The following is a 24529-nucleotide window of genomic DNA, read 5'->3' on the forward strand; positions in this document are numbered from 1 at the left end:
AGACTTCCTCCCTCGCCTATGCTTCTGGGAAATGATGATACAATTTCCCATGAGCCTGTGGGCAGTAATGTGCCCAAAATCACATTATTTCCTGATGTTATAACTGGGCGTGACCTTCCGCAATGGCGACCGCCGTTGAATCGCACATACATAAGATCGAGAGGTGCATGTTGGTTACCCAGCATGCACCTCTCCATGCATACTCCAGGAAGAGAACATGATTGGGCTTCACATGCCCACATTAATAATGGAAACGGCCACAAACGAAGGATTCCTATATTACAGTAAGGATTATATACAGTGCCTTGCGAAAGTATTCGGCTTCAAACATAAAGATATAAAATTTTAATTTTTTTGTGAAGAATCGCCAACAAGTGGGACACAATTGTGAAGTGGAACGAAATCTATTGGATAATTTAAACTCTTTTAGCAAATAAAAAACTGAAAAGTGGTGCGTGCAAAATTATTCGGCCCCTTTACTTTCAGTGCAGCAAACTCACTCCAGAAGTTCAGCGAGGATCTCTGAATGATCCAATGTTGTCCTAAATGACTGATGGTGATAAATAGAATCCACCTGTGTGTAATCAAGTCTCTGTATAAATGCACCTGCTCTGTGATAGTCTCAGGGTTCTGTTGAAAGCGCAGAGAGCATCATGAAGACCAAGGAACACACCAGGCAGGTCCGTAATACTGTTGTGGAGAAGTTTAAAGCTGGATTTGGATACAAAAAGATTTCCCAAGCTTTAAACATCCCAAGGAGCACTGTGCAAGCGATCATTTTAAAATGGGAGTATCAGACCACTGCAAATCTACCAAGACTTGGCCGTCCCTCTAACCTTTCAGCTCAGACAAGGAGAAGACTGATCAGAGATGCAGCCAAGAGGCCCAAGATCACTCTGGATGAACTGCAGAGAACTACAGCTGAGGTGGGAGAGTCTGTCCATAGGACAACAATCAGTCGTACACTGCACAAATCTGGCCTTTATGGAAGAGTGGCAAGAAGAAAGCCATTTCTCAAAGATATCCATAAAAAGTCTTGTCTAAAGTTTGCCACAAGCCACCTGGGAGACACATCAAACATGTTGAAGAAGGTGCTCTGGTCAGGTGAAACCAAAATCAAACTTTTTGCCCACAATGCAAAACGATATGTTTGGCGTAAAAGCAACACAGCTCATCACCCTCAACACACCATCCCCACTGTCAAACATGGTGGTGGCAGCATCATGGTTTGGGCCTGCTTTTCTTCAGCAGGGACAGGGAAGATGGTTAAAATTGAAGGGAAGATGGATACAGCCAAATATAGGACCATTCTGGATGAAAACCTGTTGGAGTCTGCAAAAGACCTGAAACTGGGACGGAGATTTATCTTCCAAAAAGACAATGATCCCAAACATACAGCAAAATCTACAAAGGAATGGTTCACAAATAAACGTATCCAGGTGTTAGAATGGGCAAGTCAAAGTCCAGACCTGAATCCAGTTGAGAATCTGTGGAAAGAGCTGAAAACTGCTGTTCACAAACGCTCTCCATCCAACCTCACTGAGCTCGAGCTGTTTTGCAAGGAAGAATGGGCAAGAATTTCAGTCTCTCGATGTGCAAAACTGATAGAGACATACCCCAAGCGACTTGCAGTTGTAATCGCAGCAAAAGGTGGCTCTACAAAGTATTAACGCAAGGGGGCAGAATAATTTTGCACGCCCCACTTTTCATTTTTTTATTAGTTAAAAAAAGTTTCAAAAATCCAATAGATTTTGTTCCACTTTACAATTGTGTCCCACTTGTTGGTGATTCTTCACAAAAAATAAAAATGTTATATCTTTATGTTTGAAGCCTGAAATGTGGCAAAAGGTTGAAAAGTTCAAGGGGGCCGAACACTTTCGCAAGGCACTGTATCTTTGAAGAATCTGTTAAGAACATTGTATACTCTTATTTTAATTACATTGCAAATACTACTAGGATAAAAAAATAAAATAAAATTAAATTATCACTGTAACTCCGCTTTAATACTCAAAAAGGTACATGAGCCTCTTTGGTGTGTAGAGCAGCCAATTTATGCAAACATGAAACCTAGCCTTAGGGTTGATATTATGAGATAAATTCAGTCTACAATCATTTTAGGCACTGATTAAATTAGAACTGAAACACAAATGTTAACTTAAAGCGGGGTTCCACCCTAAAGTGGAACCTCCGCTGATCGGATCCCTCCCCCCCTCCGGTGTCACAATTGGCACCTTTCAGGGGGAGGGGGGGGGTGGAGATACCTGTCAAAGACAGGTATTTACACCCACTTCCGGGCATAGACTCCCGTGGGAGTCTACGCCATTTCCTGTCCTGCCGAGCTGTCTGCTGGGACACACACGGGTCCCAGTGACAGCGCGGAGAATTCCTATTGCGCTGCGCTACTCGCGCATGCGCAGTAGGGAACCGGGAAGTGAAGCCGATTCGCTTCACTTCCCGATTCCCTCACCTAGAATGGTGGCGGCAGCAGCCGAGGGCCGAGCGATCGATCGGCCTCAGCATCGCTGGAACCCGAGACATGTGAGTGTCCATTTATTAAAAAAGTCAGCAGCTGTAGTATTTATAGCTGCTGGCTTTTAATATTTTTTTTTTTGGTGGAATCCCTCTTTAAAGAGGTTGTAAACCCTGGGGGGGAAACAAAAAAATAAATAAATAAAATAAAAACCTGCAAGACAAGAGCAAGGGCATGAGCATGGCATACTAGCTCATTATGAAATACCTGAGAATGAAGCCCTCAAGCGGCGCCCGCACACCAACGAGACCTTCCCCGATGTGTTTCTTCCAGGTTTGTCGGCTACGGCACTGAGTAGCCAAAGCCGCCATGACGTCACTCCAGAGCATTCGGGCGGGAGCTGCCGTTTACGGCACGGGCTCTAAAGGTCGGGCATGGTAAGCCAGACCTTCAGCGTGCATGCACCGATGTGCAGGTTTGCAAGATATTAACAGGACCTACAGGTAAGCCTTACTATAGGCTTACCTGTAGGTACAAGTCAAAAAAAAATTAAAAAAAATAAAATAAAAATAATAAAAGTGAGTTTACTTCCTCTTTAACCCGTTGCCGCCTGGTCCATGGCATAATGAGGCCTGGGCCAGCCTCTCGTCCCTCTGGGTGAACGCCATATGTCCTCGAGGGTCTACATTATGGTGCAACCGGTCACCGACTGTGTTAAAGGGACTAATCACAAGAAAACAAATGGAATAAATCGATTTCATTCAGTAAAATGCTTGCATATAGCAATAAAATTAATTGCTATAAAGCAACCATAATGTTAAAAGGAAAAAAAATACCTGTTCACTTCCCCAGTGTAGTACAAGGTTACTATGGGCAAAGTGTGTTAGAAAAAATAAAATATAAAAAAAATTATTATATAAAAAAAGTTTAACCACTTAAACCTTCTCCTGACATTTGTTGGTTTCAAGTTAGACACCATAGAGAATTAAATGGTGGATGTAGCAATAATTTATGTCACACTGTATTTGCGCAGCGGTCTTTCAAATGCAAATAAAAAAAAATGCTTTAACCACTTTCAGATCGGACCATTTTGCTGGTAAATGACCAGAGGTCTTTTTACAATTTGGCACTGCGCTGCTTTAACTGGTAATTGCGCGGTCATGCAATGTTGTACCCAAACAAAATTTGCGTCCTTTTCTTCCCACAAATAGAGCTTTCTTTTGATGGTATTTGATTGCCTCTGCGATTTTTATTTTTTGCGATATAAACGTAAAAAGACCGCAAATTTTGAAAAAAAATGATATTTTCTACTTTTTGTTATTAGAAAAATCCAATAAACTCAATTTTAGTCATACATTTAGGCCAAAATGTATTCAGCCACATGTCTTTGGTAAAAAAAAAAAGTCAATAATTGTATATTTATTGGTTTGCGCAAAAGTTGTCACATCTACAAACTAAGGTACGTTTTCTGGAATTTACGCAGCTTTTAGTTTACGACTGCCTATCTCATTTCTTGAGGTGCTAAAATGGCAGGGCAGTACAAAACCCCCCCAAATGACCCCATTTTGGAAAGTAGACCCCCTAAGGAAATTGATAAGTGGCATGTTGAGCCCATTGAATATTTTATTTTTTTGCCTCAAGCGATTGAATAATGACAAAAAAATTTTTTTTTTTTTTTTTTTTTTTTTACACAAAGTTGTCACTAAATGATATATTGCTCACTCATGCCATTGGCATATGTGAAATGACACCCCAAAATAAATTTTGCTGCTTCTCCTGAGTACGGGGATACCACATATGTGGGACTTTTTGGGAGCCTAGCCGCGTACGGGGCCCCCGAAACCAAGAACCGCCTTCAGGTTTTCTAAGGGCGTAAATATTTGACTTCACTCCTCACTACCTATTACAGTTTTGAAGGCCATAAAATGCCAAGATGGCACAAAACCCCCACAAATGACCCCATTTTAGAAAGTAGACACCCCAAGCTATGTGCTGAGAGGCATGTTGAGTCCATGGAATATTTTATATTTTGCCACAAGTTGCGGGAAAATTATAAACTTTTTTTTTTTTTTTTCACAAAGTTGTCACTAAATGATATATTGCTCACGCATGCCATGGGCATATGTGAAATGACACCCCAAAATTAATTCTGCTGCTTCTCCTGAGTACGGGGATACCACATATGTGGGACTTTTTGGGAGCCTAGCCGCGTACGGGGCCCCGAAAACCAAGCACCGCCTTCAGGCTTTCTAAGGGCGTAAATTTTTGATTTCACTTCTCACTACCTATTACAGTTTTGAAGGCCATAAAATGCCAAGATGGCACAAACCCCCCCCCAAATGACCCCATTTTGGAAAGTAGACACCCCTAAATTTAGGGGTACACTAGTGAGACTAGGTAATAAATGGCGGGTGCCCTGAAACTATAAAAAAATAACTAACCAACCAGCGTCACCTGTAACAGTTATATGGTGATCACTGGTGAAAGGGTTAACTAGGGGGCAATCAGGGGGCTTTATGCGGTAGTATATGGGGGTCCCTGGCGCTATAAAAAGCTGCGGCGAACCTAAATACCTACCTGCCTAACTAGCGTCACCTGTGACACTAATACAGCGATCAGAAAAACGATCGCTTATTAGGCTGGGTTCACACTGGAGTGATGCGGGAACGCCACGAATCCGCGGCGGGTTCCCGCATCGCATGCCTCCCGGCGGCAGTTCACACTGCCCTATGCGAACTGCTGGGAGTGTCAGTGAAATGTTAATGACACCCCCAGATCAGTTCGCATATCGCAGTGCGATCTGCAAACTTGGATCGCATGGTGTGAACACCCATGCGATCCGATTCTGCTGCGGACCAAAAAAAGGGTCCCGTGCGAATTTGCGGCGGGTGTGGCGAATGGCTGAACTCGAATCGCACAGAGATCGGATGTGATTTGCACTGCAGTGCGGTGCGAATCACATTCGTTCTCATAAACCGCTGCAATGTGAACCCAGCCTTAGTGACACTGGCGACGGGGGGTGATCACGGGGTTAAACCTTTATTGGGGGGGTTAGGGGGGTACATTAGAACTAAAGGGGGCTAACCCTAACTGCCCTAACAGTTATTACAGTCACAAATGACACCAATGCAAAAAAAAAAAGACATTGGTGTCACTGTGACTGGGGGGCAGGGGTAATTGGGGGGGTGATCGGGGGGGGTGTGAGTGTGCCTGGCATGTTCTACTGTGTAGTGTCGTGTTGGTGCAACTCACCGATCCTCTCTCCTCGGTGTCGGAACGAAAAATACCGACACGGAGGAGAGATTACATCACTTCCTCTCCTGTGTTTACATTACAGGAGAGGAAGTGATGTCACGGAGCATTTTCATTCGTCGGGAGCGATCGCGAGGGGGTGGCCATGAATGAATGGCCGTTCCCTCGTCCGGGATCGCTCCCGAACGAATACCGACCGCCGCGGGCACCGGGCGGGGGCCCGATCGGGCCCCCGACCCGCGGGAAGGCAGGGACGTACATGTACGCCAATATGCCTGCCCGTGCCATTCTGTCGACGTACATCGTCGTGCGGCGGTCGGCAAGTGGTTAATTAAAAAGAATAAAAACTAACCTTTAAAGTTAGTCCTTTTTTTTGTATAAATGTGAAAGATTTTACATCGTGATCTTTTTATTCTAAGCATAAAAATCGTGCAGCTCTAATTTATTACAGAACATAAAATTAATATAATTATCAGTTTTTTTTCTTTATTTAGTAAAAATAAACCGTGGTGATTAAAGACCACCAAAAGAAAGCTTTATTTGTGTGGAAAAAAATAAAATAAAAAATGATGATGATATTATAAAATTTTACTTTGGGTACAATTTTGCACGACCGCACAATTGTCAAAGTACGACAGCACTGAAAGCTGAAAATTGGCATGTGCAGGAAGGGGGTAAAAAAATAAAAAAAATAAAACCAGGCCAGAATTGAAGTGGTTTAAATTACAATTATACTCGCTTAAATTCCAGGGATGGGACATCTGAGAACACTCTCGCCGACATCTTTTTGGCTTCAAAATCTTTAGCCATCTTTGGCACTGACAAATGCCAAGAATGTACACAAAGGTGTGCAGGCGCAGCTAAGGCCGAATTTACACTGTAGCATTTCAAACACACATTTCTGTGCTACACACATAGGGCATCCTATTCACCTCAATGGGCTGCTCTACACAGGACAAAATGCACCAAAGTAGCTTATGCACCTTTTAAGCTTCAAGCATCTTTTACCACACAAAAAAACAACAAAAAAACAAAAAAAAAACAAACACACCACACCACACCTATTTTGCCACGTTTGGGGTGCCAGTGACAATGAATGGTATCACCATGCACAACACTTTTTTTTTCCTCATTTCTGAAACACCGTAGTTACATAGTTGGTGAGGTTAAAAAAAAATTTAAAAAAATACAACTCAATTCTATGTGTGTGCTAATAGTACATTGTATACCCTTTTATGTTATGGTCCTTTAGGCACCCATCTAATAGCTTTTTGAAATTATCGATGCTCCCTGCTGAAACCACTGCATGTGGAAGAGAATTCCACATCTTTACCATTCTTAGCCCTTGTACACACGGTCGGACATTCTGACAACCAAATCCGTTGGATTTTGTCCGAAACGGTTGCATACACATGGTCGGACAAAGTTGTCGGAAAATCCGATTGTACATAACGTGATGACGTTATTTCGTTACGACGGGACTACGTTCAGGCTAGTAGCCAATACCCCGTTTCCCCTAAAATAAGACCTAGCGTGATTGTCGACGATGGCTGCAAAATAAGCCCTACCCCCCAAATAAGCCCTAGTTAAAGTCCTTCTTATTTTTGGGGAAAGAGGATGGGGTTTATTTGGGGGGTAGGGCTTATATTGCAGCCATCACCGACACTCATGCTAGGTCTTATTTTAGGGGAAACAGGGTAGCTTTGGTCTAGGAATTTGATCTGCGCATGCGTGCCACTTTGTCCGTCGGAGTAGGCTACACATGATCGGAGTATGTGCGATTGGAGCATGTTGTCGGAAAACTTTATAGACAAGTTAGAAAACTTGGTCCGTCGGATATTCCGACGGAAACAGTCCGATGGAGACCACACACAGTCGGATTATGCGACAATATGGTCCGATCGGACACATTCCGTTGGAATCTCCGACCGTGTGTACAAGGGCTTACAGTAGAGAACCCTCTACGAAGTTTAAGGTTAAACTGATTCTCTTCTAATTTTAACGAATGGCCGCGTATCTTTAAATTCCCTTGTTCGGAAAAGTTTTATCCCTATTGTGGGGGGTCACTCGTACGTTATATGTACATTGAAATCAAATCCCCTCTCAAGCGTCTCTTCTCCAGAGAGAATAAGTTCAATGCTTGCAGTCTTTTCCCATAGCTTAGACCCTCCAGTCCCTTTATTAGCTTTGTTGCCCTTCTCTGGACCCTCTCCAGTTCCAACACATCCCTCCTGAGGACTGGTGCCCAGAATTGGACAGCATAAAAGAGATAATCGGACTTGATAAAAGAGATAAGTGCAGCCAATGATGCCCCCTGTGCTGCCAGTGTTGCCCCCTGTGCAGCGGAGAAAGGAGAGCCACCTCCGCTGTCTGGTTGACTAAAGCGCCGGGAACATCACAGCTTTAAATTCAATAGCTGTGTGTTCACCATTGCGCGCCGTCACATACAGCCCCTCCCCCTTGTCCGGGCACTTTGATAGACCGATCACCCGTCCAATCTGGACGGGTGATCTGTCTATCCAGTTCGCCGGACAAGGGGGAGGGGCTGTATGCGATGGCACGTGACAGGGAACACACAGCCATTGAAATTAAAGCTGTGATGTGCCCAGCGCTCTATTCAACCAGATGGCGGAGGTGGCTCTCCTGCGCTATACATTCCCCATGATGGGTGGCACCAGGGGCGGGAGCGGTGCTCCGCCCCATTTTAGGCTCAATCATCTAAAATTAAATTTCGGGCATCCCTACATAAAAATTAGGAACAATGGTCAGGCCATCACTTAACTGAGCGCCTTAAGGACCCTCGGGTGAAAACCATCTGGTCCTGGTGATTAAGGTTCAAAAACATTGCCATCTCTCCATCTTTTGTAACCATATTCCCTATATCATCCTTTATGGGGCCAATGTATTCTGACCTCCCTTTCTTACGATTATATAAAGAATTTCTTGGGGTTTTTTTTTTAACTCTCCCCTGCTATGTGTCTTTTGTGTTCAATCTTAGCTGCCCTGATTGCACACTTAAATTTCTTGTTGCATTCTTTGTAAAGTTGAAATGCTGACGATGACCCCTTAGGCTTGTATTTTATGAAGGCCTTCAAATTTGCTTTTAGATGGATTTTTACGTTGCAGTTAAGCCACCCAGGACTTTTGTTAGCTCTTTTAAATTTATTTCCCATTGGGATGCACTGGCCAATACCTTTATTTAGTATGCTCTTAAAGCACTCCCCTTTTTTCCTCAGTGTTCTTTGCTCCTAGGATTTTATTCCATTTAGGATTTTCTAGTAAAGAGCTCAGTTTAGGGAAGTTGGCTCTTTTGAAATTCAGAGTCTTTGTATTACCCTTGTGTTACCCATTTCTGTGATACATGCTGAAACTAATTGACCTGTTCCCAAATTGCCCCGTATTTCCACATCCACGATCAGGTCTGTATTGTTAGTAATCAGTAGGTCTAGTAACGCGGTGTTTCTTTTTGGTGCATTTACCATCTAATCCATGAAATTGTTCTGCAAGGCATTTAGGAAATGGCGAGCCCCAGACGAATGCTGTTTCTTCTGTCCAGTCTGTCTGGATAATTAAAATCCGCCATTATAATGACACTTCCCATTCTTGCCACCATTCCAAACTGTGGTAGGAGGTCTGGCTCCCCCTCCTCTCTCTGGTTAGAGGGACTATAGCATACTCCCAGTATTACTTTCCCCTTGGTTTCCTCCCTTTGAAGCTCTACCCATAAGGATTCCACCTCCTCCCTTGCTCAATTAGTGATGTTGTCCCTCACATTCACTTGTACATCATTCTTGATATACAGGCATAACCCTCCCCCTTTTTTACCCTCCCCATTTCTGCAATATAGGGAATACCCTTGAATGGTTGCCAGCCAATCACGAGTGCTGTTGAACCAAGAAATTCCCACAAAATCTAAATCCTCCTACAACAGAAGCTCTAGTTCTCCCATCCTGTCAGCCAAACTCCTGGCATTAGTGAACAAGCCTCAGTTTTGACCGGTCACATACTTTTTCCTTGTTGGTTGTTCTGAGGCAGCAATTTGGATTTGTTAATTTACTTACCTTGGATTTAGGTACTGTAGTCACCCTACCACTAATGCCCCCAATACTACCTTCTGAAATTTGTTGCACGCTGGCTAGCTCTATATTCCCCCCCCCCCCCCCCCGCAGTCACCTAGTTTAAAAGCCCCTCTAACTTTTCGGCCATCTTCTCTCCCAGCCGAGCTGCACCTTCCCCATTAAGGTGCAGTCTGTCCCTGCTAAAGAGCCAGTAACCGACTGAGGACTTCCACTCAGTTCTCCAGGAACTCGAACCCCTTCTTTCTACAACAGCTCCTAAGCCACTTTATAACTTCCGTAATCTTCCTCTGCCTCTCTGGTGTGGCTTGAGGTACCGGTAATATTTCTGGGAATACTACCTTGGAGGTTCTTTTCCTCAATTTAACGCCTAAGTCCTTAAAATCGTTTTTTAGGACACTCCATCTTCCTCTGACTTTGCATTGGTGCCAACGTGCACCATGACAGCTGGGTCTTTCCCCAGCCCCTCCCAATAATCTCTAATCACAATACACGGGCACTCACCCTAGTGTGAATGAATGTATGTTTGTTTATTGCATTACAGACATTATCTCCTGCGATAAAACACCTGCCTGAAAAATCGATCGCCGCCATTACTAGTAAAAGAAAATAATAAAATTAATAAAAATAGCATAAACTATCCCCTATTTTGTAAACGCGATAACTTTCGCGCAAACCAAACACTTATTGAGATTTTTTTTTTTTTTTTTACCAATAATATGTAGAAGAATACTTATCGGCCTAAACCAAGGAAAAAAAAAAAAAGTTATATATTTTTGGGGGATATTATAACAAAATGTAAAAAAAAAATCGTGTTTTTTTCCCAAATACCACCAAAAGAAAGCTTTAAAGGACGCCAATTTTGTTTGGGAGCCATGTCGCACGACCGCGCAATTGTCAGTTAAAGCAATGCAGTGCCGAATCGCAAAAAAAAAAAAAAAAGTTATACTTGCCTCCTCTGTGCAGTTGGTTTTGCACAGGGCAGCCCAGGTCCTCCTCTTCCCAGGTCTCTTTGCTGCTCCTGGCCCCTCCCTCCTATCGAGTGCCCCCACAGCAAGCAGCTTCCTATGGGGGCACTGGAGCCGAGTCACAGCTCTGCGTGTCCATTCAGACATCCCAGTTTCCATCTTGTCCAATCAGAGAATGCAGAGGGGAAGCCAATGGTGCAGCCTTCAGAAAATTGTGGCGACCCCTGTATGTAGAACAGGCTACTACAGTGATTTTCAGCATCCCCAGCCAGCGCCTCCCCTCCACCCTCCTTTTACCCACAGATATCAAATATGGTTACTTCCAATGAGAAGTAAAGATTTTAAGTTTGCCAAAAGAGATCATTTCTGGAGTTCCACTTTAAGACTAGACTGTGTCCATCCTAGGATGAGGCAGGCCACCAACTATTACAGTCCTAATAGAGGTTAGTCCATCCCACTGAAAAGAGAAGACTGCAAGACTTATTCAGCCTCATACATATATATTTAACAGTGACTGCAACTAGGAGAACATAGAGAAACAGAGTTCTATAAAGCTTAAAAACGAGCGCCATTTCCTACCATATGGGTATTTTGTATCAAGCTTATCGGCTGCTGCTCTTGCCCACGGAAGTGCATCATCCGGACATCCATTGGGCATTCCATTGTATCCAATACCAACAATTTTGTTCTCAGGATTGACGATACATGCTCCAACCTAAAAAAAAAAAAAAACAAAAAAAAAAAAAAAACACACACACAAAGAATATGCAGAGTCTTCAAGCAAATTACTAATTTCCAGTGTGGAACCAATTCTTGTATGGGAGTATAAAGTCTGTAAAGGATTGTGTGTTGCCCAGTTTTACACAGAAGCATGCAGTAATGAAAAAAAAAAAAAAAAAGACAATTTATTAAAAAAAAATTAATAATTTTCATTTAAATGGTCTTGTGGTTTTTCATGCTCAAACACTCCAGGTTCACACTGCTTGAAGGTTAGAAATCGTGTTCCGCCGAACTTGCACAATTTTAAACCGGCAATGCAGTGCGACTTCAGGGGGTTATTTGAGACACACCTGTGCAGGTTGAGGTCTATTCAATTAGATCCTGAAGTCACCAAAAGTAGTGCAGGAACTACTTTTGGGAATCGGTGCTGCGTCGCACCGATATGGACGGTGCTATTGACGGCAATACGACATGTCAAATTGAGCCCAATCTTAACATGGGCTCAAACTACAAGAAAACGTGGATGCTATGTTCAAAGATGAGTTTACTTAAACTGGAGAGTGCAAAATCTGGTGCCGCTCTCTGTAGAAACCAATCAGCTTCCATTGACAAAGTTTAATTGCACAAGCTGAAGTTAAAAGCAGATTGGCTACCATGCACAACTGTGCTCTTTTTTTGTTATAAGATTTTGCAAATAAATAAACTTTCTTCATAAATTTAGGACAAAATGTATTCTGCTACATTTCTTGACACATCCTCTTCTATATGCAAAAGAACCCACACTGAATAGTCTCTAATGCCGACTCTGATTAGTTGCTGCTACTAGGCCAGAGCAGTACCTCCTCTCCCCAGAGGCCTAGTAATTTAGTAGCATGTGCTGAACGGTGGACTACTGTTCCCAGCTAGTCCAGCCTGTAAATCCTGCACCCTCGGACCGCATCGATTTGACACTATTCCCCCCAGTCTCTCCTCTGTTCCAGGACTCCTCATCAATGACTGTGTAAAGATGAAGTTCCCTCCCAGACTTGCTGGCATGTCTCCATATCCAGCTGTCAGAGCTCTGCTCATGCTTTGCGGGCGGATCTGTGTGTGTGAATGCGCACCGTTAAGCAATCGGCGCGTGTGTGTGTGCGCCAGTACGCACCTCAGACACGCGCGCACACAAGCGCCAGTGGCCCCATTCAAAAAAAAGGTACAGCTGCATTTGTTCAGTGCTGTTTGTCTGCAGCTTGTACCTGAGACTCCTGTTAACTGTTCATCTGATTGACTGACCTGGCTTACGTCTGACTCTCCTGATCTCCTGCCTGACTCTGTTTATGGACTGCCTATTTGGTGCTGAACCTTTGCTAGCCTGTGACCTTGCCTTTACCTGCTGTTACTGCCTGACCAACCCTCTGCTTGTTCCAAGTGTGCCGAGTCTATCCAGGATCCACTGCTGCTGTTCCTGTGCCTTCTACCCAGCTTGCTGTTTGTCCTCCTGCTCTACCTACTCTGCCAGCTTCTGCCAGTTTCTGCAGTTCCAGCCATCCGGAGGACCATCTACACTTCCTGCATCAACTGCTGCATCCAGCTCAGACACTCCTACCCCGCTGCGCTCACGGGACCACTGTCTTCACTCCAGTGGGCCCTGAACCAGAGTCGTAAGAGAAGTCTTCTTCCACCAAGTCAGGCTCACCACCCAGGTACCTAACACCAGCTCTCCACTGTGGTACACACACTCATCGATCTTTCTCTGCCCCAAATCCATGATAGAGAACTTAACCGGACCGTACGTTCCAACAGCTTCTCCTGCCCCTCTGCTCCCGGAACTCATCAATGACCATGTAAAGATGAGGACTTAACCCATGACAGTGTAAGGGTGAATTTCCCTCAGTTCTCCCAGGCCTCCTCTCACAATCAGTGCACAACCCTCCCCCCCAGATAGTGGTGCCATCTCCTCCAAGTGGCCTGTTACCTCAGCTTATATGGGAGGCCTGCCCTCTGCCAATTCCAGTTGGGGATTGGTCAGGGCTCCTCACATGAGCTGCCTGCCACTCCAGTTCTAGGGCCTGCCCCTCTTCCAGAACATTCTTTCCTTCCTGGAAGCAAGGAAGACGCCCAAGCCCTGAAGCACAGGTGGTCACACCCACTGCTACACTAACCACTCCCTGCCCCCTGGTTAAAAAAAAAAAAAAAAAAAAAAAAAACCAGGCACTACAGTGGACCTGCATCTCGGTCAATAAAGGTGAGCCCACCTCTGGTAAAGAGGAACGTTAACAAGGCCATGGGACAATTCTAAAGCCCCATACTATCACAGATTTTCTGCTGATTTTTTCCTCCAGATTTACCAAAACCATATAATATGAGGTCAAATCTTAGGAGTTTCAATGTGTATGCAGTCAGAAAGGAACCTTGCACTACATGGTTTTGGTAAATCTGAAGACAAAAATCAGCAGAAAATATAATAGTGTGTATGGGGCTTAAAAACATGCAGGGACTAGGGAAGAATTTTTTTTTTTTTTATTTTATTTTTTTTTTTTTACACAAATACTGTCTGTTTTTCCAAATTCGATAATAGACCAGGTTTAATAATTCTTTATGAAGACTTTCCTCTATATCAAACCTCCACATAGCAGTATAGAAGCATGTGAGCACAATATGAACATTGACAGACTTAATGAAATAAATGCACTTACTTGGGAACTGGGATCTTTACTTCTCTGAGCCGATAAAAAGGCGACGGCCATAAAATATTCACACCATTCTAAGTAATCTTCCCGCTTTTTGCACATTACATCCACTGATTGCCTATAAAGCAAAATGCAAATCGGAGAAGTGCAGTGAACCTTAAAAAATAAATCAGCATGTAAACAACGTAAATATTGATAGCTGTCAATTCTATTCCCAAGGTACCCTCTCCATTCCATCCCAGGACAATTGGAAATAACGCTAATGAACAGATTTCCATAATGTTATGCAGGTGAGAATTCTAGATGAAGCATGTTCAGAGATGGAGAGATTTATCATACATATGGAATGCTCATTCTCCGGGAACAATATGCTAGGCTAGCCATACACTGTACAATCTCTATTAGATCTACCACCAGCTACACCGATCAGTCATGACATTACGAACACTAAAATCGAAATTGAAGAACATCGATTATGTTAATACAATGGCATTTAAAAGTCCATAGGATAGATTAGGCAGTAAGTAAACATGTTATCCCTGAATTGATGTGCTGAAAGCAGACAAAAACGAGCGTTGCAGTTTGCTGTGTATGGGTCTGCATAGCAGCAGAAAGGTCAGGGTTCCAATGCTGGCCTGTGTCTAGGGTTGCCACCTCATCCCTTTAAAACCGAACACATATTAATTACACAGGTTCTGAGGCTGATTAAGGTGGTAATAAAACTCACTTGGTGCCTTATCTGCATTAAATTAGCCTCAGGACCTGTGTATATGTCCGGGTTTAAAGGGATGAGGTGGCAACTCTACCCCTGTCCACAGCCCAAAAGCACCTAAAATGGGCATGTGTGCATTAGAACTGGACTACGGAGCAATGGAAGATGGAGGCCTGTTCTGATGAATCACGTTTCCTTTTGCATCATGTGGATGGTCGGGTGAGTAAGCATCGCTTATCTGGGGAAGAGATGGAACCAAGATGAATTATGGGAAGAAGACAAGCTGGTAGGGACAGAGTGGTGCTTTGAGTAATGTTCTGTTGGGAAACCTTGGTCCTGCCATTCATATGAATGTTACTGGACACCTACCTAAACATTGTGCTACCAAGTACACCCTTTTATGGAAATAGTATTCCCTGATGGCATTGGCCTTTTCAGCATGTACCTTGCCACACAAAACGGTTCAAGAATGGTTTGAGGAACACAATAAAAGGTTTGAGGTGTTGGCTTGGCCTCAAAAATCTTCAGAACTCAATTTAATTGAGCATCTGTTGGATGTGCTGGAAAAACAAGTCCGATCCATGGTGGCCCTACCTCACAACTTTAGAGAACTTACAGGATCTGTTGGTGACAGCTTGGTGTCAGATACCACAGCATACCTTCAGAGGTCTAGAGGCGTTTGTGCCTCAATGGATCAGGGCTGTTTTGGTGGCAAAAAGTGGGGCATAGTCAATAATATTCGGTAGGAATGGACTTGGGCATGTTGGGGATCCCACCTGCCTGATCCCACCAGGAAAGCCGATACTGTAGACCGCTAATCGCAGGCAGGGTGATATTTCCCGGTCCACAGCCGCACAGTACAGGAAATATCTCACTGCCTGTGATTAGCGGTCTAGTGTTGGCTTCCTGACATGATCGGGCAGGTGGGATCCCAAACACACCGGAGTCCATCTCTCTTATTTGGGTATTCATAATTAAGGCTGGGCTCAGGCTTGTTCGCCCGCAAGGAAGCTGACACTGCACAGCACCAATCACAGGCAGCCGCAGATTGGGTAAAGGTCTTACTGCCCATTATTAGCAGTGTCAGCTTCCTGGCGGGCGCAGGTATGTGGGGTTGCAAACACACCTGAGCCAATTCTTAGTGATAATGTTATGGCTTGTCAGTAAATGCAGTATGAGGGTCTGTCTGGTCAGATAATAAGTGATTGCATTACTAGCTGTCCTCCACATGAGTGATAAAGTTACAATCAGATCGTACAGTGTATGTCCAGCATTACATGCAGTCTGCTCACTGTATACAGACTGGGATATGTGCAATGATGGTGGATCATGTGATCACACCGGGGATATGCGGAAGGTAGGAGAGAAGTCTGACCACATGGCAGGACAAGCCGGGCACACGTGTCTATAGGCCGGTCCTATACAGTGTGCAGATTACCCAGTGCTGGGGGTCACCGGCGCCTCCTCCTCGCTCATCCTACACACCGAACACTCCAACTTCCAGCTCCGACACCACGGCACCGTCCTCCTCGTCTACATTCCGCTTTCCTGCGCTCTAGTTGGTTAAAGGAGGGAGGGGGCGGGGTAATTTCATCGTCATGTGACTGTTTCAGGTGACCCTTCAGGGGGCGGAGTTGGGAGACGAGCCAGCTCAGCTGGGAGCGTAGAAGAGAGAGTGTGTAAATGAGGAAGAAGTCCCGGGAGGGAGAGGGTTTAGGTGCTAGGGTACTGGAATGCAAGAAAAGCAGCAGTGGGATGCAAAATGAGGTGTGGGTTGGATTGATGGGGTGGGAGTGTTGAGCTGCAGTGTGAGTAGTAGTTTGATCTAGTGGTGTGCAGAGTAAGGTGTAGTCTGGTATACTGGGGTTCAGTGTGACGTGCGTTGGGTATACTGGGGCGCGGTGTGATGTATACTGGGGTGCAGTGTGACATGCACTGGGTATACTGGGGCACAATGTGACGTGCACTGGGTATACTGGGGCACAGTGTGACGTGCACTGGGTATACTGGGGCACAGTGTGACGTGCACTGGCTATACTGGGGCGCGGTGTGAGGTGCACTATGTATACTCGGGCTCGACGTGACATGCACTGGGGTGCAGTGTGACATGCACCTGGTATACTGGGGCGCAATGTGATGGGCACTGGGTATAGTGGGATATGCACTGGGTATACGGGGGCGCATTGTGACGTATACTGGGGCACAGTGTGCCGTGCACTGGGGTTCAGTGTGATGTATACTGGGGCGCAGTGTGACGTGCACTGGGTATACTGGGGCGCAGTGACGTGCACTGGGTATACTGGGGTGACGTGCACTGGCTATACTAGGGCGCGATGTGACGTACACTGGCTATACTGGGGTGAGGTGCACTGTGTACACTGGGGTGCGGTGTGAGGTGTACACTGGGGTTCAGTGTGACATGCACTGGGTACACTGGGGCACGGCGTGAGGTGTACACTGGGGTGCGGTGTGACATGCACTGGGTATACTGGGGCGCAATGTGACGGGCACTGGGTATAGTGTGACATATACTGGGGCGCAGTGTGAAGTGTACTAGGTATACTGGGGTGCAGTGTGACGTACACTGGGGCGCGGTGTGAGGTGTGCACTGTGTACACTGGGGTGAGGTGCACTGTGTACACGGGTGTGGCGTGACATGCACTGGGGTGCAGTGTGACATGCGCTGGGTATACTGGGGCGCAATGTGACGTGCACTGGGTACACTAGGACGTGGCCTGACGTTCACTGGGGTTCAGTGTGACGTATACTGGGGCGCAGTGTGACGTGCACTGGGTATACTGGGGCGCAGTGTGACGTGCACTGGGTATACTGGGGCGCAGTGTGACGTGCACTGGGTATACTGGGGCGCAGTGTGACGTGCACTGGGTATACTGGGGTGCAGTGTGACGTGCACTGGGGAGCGGTGTAACATGCACTGTGTACAATGCGGTTCAGTGTGACGTGCACTGGGTATACTGGGGCGCAGTGTGACGTGCACTGGGTATACTGGGGCGCAGTGTGACGTGCACTGGGGTTCAGTGTGATGTATACTGGGGTGCAGTGTGACATGCACTGGGTATACTTGGGGTGCAGTGTGACATGCACTGGGTATACTTGGGTGCAGTGTGACATGCACTGGGTATACTTGGGTGCAGTGTGACATGCACTGGGTATACTTGGGTGCAGTGTGACATGCACTGGGTATACTTGGGTGCAGTGTGACATGCACTGGGTATAATGGGGTGCAGTGTGACATGCACTGGGGTGCAGTGTGACGTGCACTGGGTATACTGGGGTGCAGTGTGACGTGCACTGGGTATACTGGGGCGCAGTGTGACGTGCACTGGGTATACTGGGGCGCAGTGTGACGTGCACTGGGTATACTGGGGCGCAGTGTGACGTGCACTGGGTATACTGGGGCGCAGTGTGACGTGCACTGGGTATACTGGGGCGCAGTGTGACGTGCACTGGGTATATTGGAGTGCAGCGTGACATGCACTGGGTATGCTGGAGTGCAGTGTGACGTGCACTGGCTATACTGGGGCGCGGTGTGACGTGCACTGGCTATACTGGGGCGCGGTGTGAGGTGCACTATGTACACTGGGGCGCGACGTGACATGCACTGGGGTGCAGTGTGACATGCACTGGGTATACTGGGGCGCAATGTGATGGGCACTGGGTATAGTGGGACATGCACTGGGTATACTGGGGCGCAATGTGATGGGCACTGGGTATAGTGGGACATGCACTGGGTATACTGGGGCGCAGTGTGACGTGCACTGGGTATACTGGGGCGTGGCCTGATGTGCACTGGGGTTTAGTTTGATGTATACTGGGGCGCAGTGTGACGTGCACTGGCTATACTGGGGCGCAGTGTGACGTGCACTGGCTACACTGGGGCGCAGTGTGAGGTACACTGGGGTGCGGTGTGAGGTGTACACTGGGGCGCGGTGTGAGGTGCACTGGGGTGCAGTGTGACATGCACTGGGTATACTGGGGCGCGGTGTGAGGTGTACACTGGGGTGCAGTGTGACGTGTACTGGGCACTGGGTATAGTGTGACGTGTACTGGGGCGCAGTGTGACGTACACTGGGGCGTGGTGTGAGGTGCACTGTGTACACTGGGGCGCGGTGTGAGGTGCACTCTTTACACTGGGGCGCGACGTGAGGTGCACTGGGGTGCAGTGCGACATGCACTGGGTATACTGGGGTGCAATGTGACCTGCACTGGGTACACTGGGACGTGGCCTGACGTTCACTGGGGTTCAGTGTGACGTATACTGGGGCGCAGTGTGACATGCACTGGGTATACTGGGGCGCAGTGTGACGTGCACTGGGTATACTGGGGCGCAGTGCGACGTGCACTGGGTATACTGGGGCGCAGTGTGACGCGCACTGGGTATACTGGGCGCAGTGTGACGCGCACTGGGTATACTGGGCGCAGTGTGACGCGCACTGGGTATACTGGGGCGCAGTGTGACGCGCACTGGGTATACTGGGGCGCAGTGTGACGCGCACTGGGTATACTGGGGCGCAGTGTGACGCGCACTGGGGCGCGGTGTGAGGTGCACTCTGTACACTGGGGCGCGGTGTGAGGTGCACTGTGTGCGGTGTGAGGTGCACTGTGTACACTGGGGCACGGTGTGAGGTGCACTGTTTACACTGGGGCGCGGCGTGACATGCACTGGGGTGCAGTGTGACATGCACTGGGTATACTGGGGCACAATGTGACGTGCACTGGGTACACTGGGGCGTGGCCTGACGTTCACTGGGGTTCAGTGTGATGTATACTGGGGCGCAGTGCGACGTGCACTGGGTATACTGGGGCGCAGTGTGACGTGCACTGGGACGCAGTGTGACGTGCACTGGGACGCAGTGTGACGTGCACTGGGACGCAGTGTGACGTGCACTGGGGCGCAGTGTGACGTGCACTGGGGCGCAGTGTGACGTGCACTGGGTATACTGGGGCGCAGTGTGACGTGCACTGGGTATACTGGGGCGCAGTGTGACGTGCACTGGGTATACTGGGCGCAGTGTGACGTGCACTGGGTATACTGGGGTGCAGTGTGACGTGCACTGTGTACACTGGGGTTCAGTGTGACGTATACTGGGGCACAGTGTGGCGTGCACTGGGTATACTGGGGCGCAGTGTGGCGTGCACTGGGTATACTGGGGCGCAGTGTGGCGTGCACTGGGTATACTGGGGCGCAGTGTGGCGTGCACTGGGGTTCAGTGTGACGTATACTGGGGTGCAGTGTGACATGCACTGGGTATACTTGGGGTGCAGTGTGACATGCACTGGGTATACTTGGGGTGCAGTGTGGCATGCACTGGGTATACTTGGGTGCAGTGTGACATGCACTGGGTATACTTGGGTGCAGTGTGACATGCACTGGGTATACTTGGGTGCAGTGTGACATGCACTGGGGCGCAGTGTGACGTGCACTGGGTATACTGAGGCACTGTGTGATGTGCACTGGGTATATTGGAGTGCAGTGTGACATACACTGGGTATATTGGAGTGCAGTGTGACAATGAACTGGGTATGCTGGAGTGCAGTGTGACGTGCACTGGCTATACTGGGGCACGGTGGGAGGTACACTGGGGCACGGTGGGAGGTGCACTGTGTACACTGGGGCACGGTGGGAGGTGCACTGTGTACACTGGGGCGCGGCGTGAGGTGCACTGTGTACACTGGGGCGTGACGTGAACTGGGGCGTGGCCTGGCGTTCACTGGGATTCAGTGTGACGTATACTGGGGCGCAGTGTGGCGTGCACTGGGTATACTGGGGCGCAGTGTGACGTGCACTGGGTAGACTGGGGCGCAGTGTGACGTGCACTGGGTAGACTGGGGCGCAGTGTGACGTAGACTGGGGCGCGGTGTGACATGCACTGTGTACACTGGGGTTCGGTGTGACGTGCACTGGGGCAGAGTGTGCGGTGCACTGGGCGCAGTGTGACATGCACTGTGTACACTGGGGTTCAGTGTGACGTATACTGGGGTGCAGTGTGACATGCACTGGGTATACTGGGGGTGCACTGGGTATACTGGGGTGCAGTGTGACTTGTACTGGGTATAATGGGGCGCAGTGTGACTTGCACTGGGGCATGGCGTGACGTGCACTGGGGTTCAGTGTGATATATACTGGGGTGCAGTGTGACATGCACTGGGGCACGGTGTGACATGCACTGTGTGCACAGTACACTGGGGCGCAGTGTGACATACACTGGGGTGTGACGTGCACTGGGTATACTGGGGCGCAGTCTGACGTGCACTGGGTATACTGAGGTGCAGTGTGATGTGCACTAGGGCGTGGTGGGACGTGTACTGTGTACATTGGGGTGTGGCATGACATGCACTGGGGTTCAGTGTGATGTATAGTGGGGGGGCAGTGTGATGTGCACTGGGTATAGTGGGGGGGCAGTGTGACGTGCACTGGGTATAGTGGGGCGCAGTGTGACGTGCACTGGGCAGACTGGGGTGCAATGTGATCCCCACTGGGTATAGTGGGATGCAGTGTGACGTACACTTGGGCGCAGTGGGGCATGCACTGGGTAAACTTGGGCGCGGTGTGACGTGCACTGGGTATACTGGGGCGCAGTGTGATGTGCACTGGGTATACTGAGGCGCTGTGTTGCGTGCACTGGGTTTACTGGGGCGCAATGTGACGTGCTCTGGGTATACTGGGGCGCAGTGTGACGTGCTCTGGGTATACTGGGGCGCAGTGTGACTTGCTCTGGGTATACTGGGGCGCAGTGTGACGTGCTCTGGGTATACTGGGGCGCAGTGTGACGTGCACTGGGTATACTGGGGCACAGTGTGACGTGCACTGGGGGACTGGTGTGACGTGCACTGGAGTTCAGTGTGACGTGCACTGGGTATACTGGGGCGCAGTGTGACGTGCACTGGGTATACTGGGGCGCAGTGTGACGTGCACTGGGTATACTGGGGCGCAGTGTGACACCCACTGGGTATACTGGGGCGGAGTGTGACGTGCACTGGGTATACTGGGGCGGAGTGTGAGGTGCACTGGGTATACTGGGGCGCGGTGTGACGTATACTGGGGTGCAGTGTGAGATGCACTGGGTATAATGGGGTGCAGTGTGAGATGCACTGGGTATAATGGGGTGCAGTGTGACATGCACTGGGTACACTGGGGCGCAGTGTGACATGCACTGGGGCGCAGTGTGACATGCACTGGGGCGCAGTGTGACATGCACTGGGGCGCAGTGTGACATGCACTGGGGCGCAGTGTGACATGCACTGGGTACACTGGGGCACTGTGTGACATGCACTGGGTATACTGGAGTGCAGTGTGACATGCACTGGGTATACTGGGAACATGCCCTGGGTATACAGGTGTGCAGTGTGACATGCCCTATGTATACTGGGGTGCAGTATGACATGCACTGTGACATGTACTGGGGTGCAGTGTGACACGCACAGGGTACACTGGGGTGCAGGGTGACACGCACAGGATGCACTTGGTGCACAGTGTGACATGCACTGGGGTGCAGTGTGATATGCACTGTGTATAATGGGGTGCACTGTGTACACTGGGGCGCAGTGTGATATGCACTGGATACGCTGGAGCGCAGAGTGACATGCCTGACCTGCAGGTGGTGCTGTTGGCGTGAAAATCTGAATCGGCAGAGGAGCTGTGGGGTGTCCGGGAACAGTGTGTTAGTGACTGATTTGGTGTGTGAGTGCGAGCAGGACCGACACCCCCTGACGGGAGAAGAGGCAGCGGGTGACCCAGTGGACTGAGAGCAGCGGCGGGCCATTGGGAGCACAGTACCTGGGGACCGTGACCGGGAAGCCACAGGTTAGAGTGCTGGAGAGTGAGGGAGAGAGTGACAGGCAGACGGGAGTGGAGTGAGCAGGAACAGGCAGGCTGACTATAGGCACTGACAAGCCCTACAAGTGTCAGATTGCAGGGGTGTTTTATCAGGTACAGAGAGGTCAAAGTCATAACTAACAGAAAAGACTGACTGTGTGTAGTGGGGACACTATATTGTTGAGTACTCTGAGTAATTTGAGTATTGTGTGCACATGGACTGTATGTGCATGTGGGCTGCGAGTTTATCAGGCGCTCGGGTTTGGCACATCACGGGTCCGGTGGACAGATTACTGGGGGGGGGGGCTGGGGAAAACCCAGCTGTCATGGTGCACGTTGGCACCAATGACAAAGTCAGATGGAATGTCCTAAAGAACATTTTTAGAGACTCATGCCATGTACACATAATCGAAATTCTCGTCGGAAAAAGCTCTGATGGTTTTCCCGTCGGAATTCCGCTCAAACTGTTTTGCCTATACGCGGTCACACCAAATTCCAACCGCCAAGAACGCGGTATGATGGGACTAGAAACAGGAAGTTCAATACCTAGTAGCCAATAGCTTCCATCTTGTAGTTTAATCTGAGCATGCGTGAGTTTTTGCATGTCGGAATTGCATACACAGGATCAGAATTTCCGATAGCATGTTCTCAATTTTCCCAATGGAAAAACTTACTACCAAATTTTTTTTCTGGTGGGAATTCGGCTAGCTAAATTCTGGTGGAGCATACACACCGTCGCATTTTCTGATAAAAAGCTCTCATCTGTCTTTTGCTGGCCAAAATTCCGATCGTGTTTACGCGGCATTAGAAGCTAAATTGAGGAAAAGGACCTCCAAGGTAGTATTCCAGGAATACTACTGGTACATTCGAGCCACACCAGAAAGGTAGAGGGAGACTAGGGAAGTAAACATGTGACTGAGGAGCTGGTGTAGTAAGGAGGGGTTCGGGTTCCTGGAGAACATACCAGGAAAACGTTTTTCTCAAGTCCTCTTCCAGAACGGCACACCTGAGAGATGAGAGGCTCCTCCCTACAGGAAACACAATCAATCGATAGCTGTTTTAAGTCCCCACCCTTCCCCTTGATCCTCAGTTTTAGATTGTGTTTCTCCCTACACAGCAAAACTGTTTTTTTTTTCCCAAATGACCCGAAGCCTGGGGCTGGTGGTCTCCCCCTGGGAGCCGGACCACAAGCTTGGGAAGCCTCTGGGTCTGGTAGGATATTCTTGTCCTTCCTGGGGGGTTCCCCTATCTTTTCCTCAGGGGGGGCAGCAGAAATTGGAAGAGCCCCCCCTGAGAGCTGAAGGACCCTGGGTACAGTGGTGTACCCAGAACTTCAGGGGCCATTATCCTGTCTCCCCTCCTTACCTGTACAGGTGGCTGTTCACAGGGGTGCTGGCCATCGGTTCTTTCCAGGGGGATCGTGTTCCCGACTCCTGGGTCCCTGGTAGCTCGCGTGGGCTGCCGGAGAGGGAGTGGCAACAAGCACCCACATCATTTTCAAACTTTGGGAAAATGGCGGCGGCATTCTTACCCAGGAGGGAAGGCTGAGAGTCAGTAGGAGCAGGCGCCCACATCCTCCTTTCGCTAGAGCGAGGAGGCACCAGTTTACTACGGTGGATGTCTGCCTTAACCACCTCAGATGGGAATGAGGAACGGAAGGCATTGCCCCCCCCCTCCCCCATGTGTATATACTGACTGGTACAGGACACAGCATAACCTTGCACCTCCCTATGGGGACAGCAGTTGGGGGGGCACTTTGGCGGCTATCCTCCTTGCGTGTGGACCATAAGGATGGAAAAGCAAGCCCGCTGGCTGTGGCAAAAAG

At 48.3% G+C, this 24529-nt stretch overlaps 1 protein-coding gene across 2 annotated transcripts in view; it reads right to left on the reverse strand.

Moving 5' to 3' along the window:
* DCTD (dCMP deaminase) overlaps positions 1–16458 on the reverse strand; it is a 25987-nt gene extending 9529 nt beyond the window's left edge. Inside the window, exons 1-3 of one of the 2 annotated variants that reach the window (XM_077477270.1) lie at positions 16306–16458; positions 14162–14273; positions 11346–11481 (exon numbers count right to left, since the gene is read on the reverse strand). In XM_077477270.1, coding sequence (XP_077333396.1) covers positions 11346–11481; positions 14162–14273; positions 16306–16343 — 286 coding nt within the window. In that variant the 5' untranslated portion in view covers positions 16344–16458. Of the gene's footprint in view, positions 1–11345; positions 11482–14161; positions 14274–16242; positions 16268–16305 lie in introns of those variants that run through there. The other variant, XM_077477271.1, reaches the window with a different exon arrangement.
* Between the last annotated feature and the right edge of the window lie 8071 nt (positions 16459–24529).

This window comes from Lithobates pipiens, unplaced genomic scaffold, assembly GCF_037356315.1.
Source record: "Lithobates pipiens isolate NorthernLeopardFrog02 unplaced genomic scaffold, aLitPip1_a1.2 Scaffold_13, whole genome shotgun sequence".
Taxonomy (NCBI): domain Eukaryota; kingdom Metazoa; phylum Chordata; class Amphibia; order Anura; family Ranidae; genus Lithobates; species Lithobates pipiens.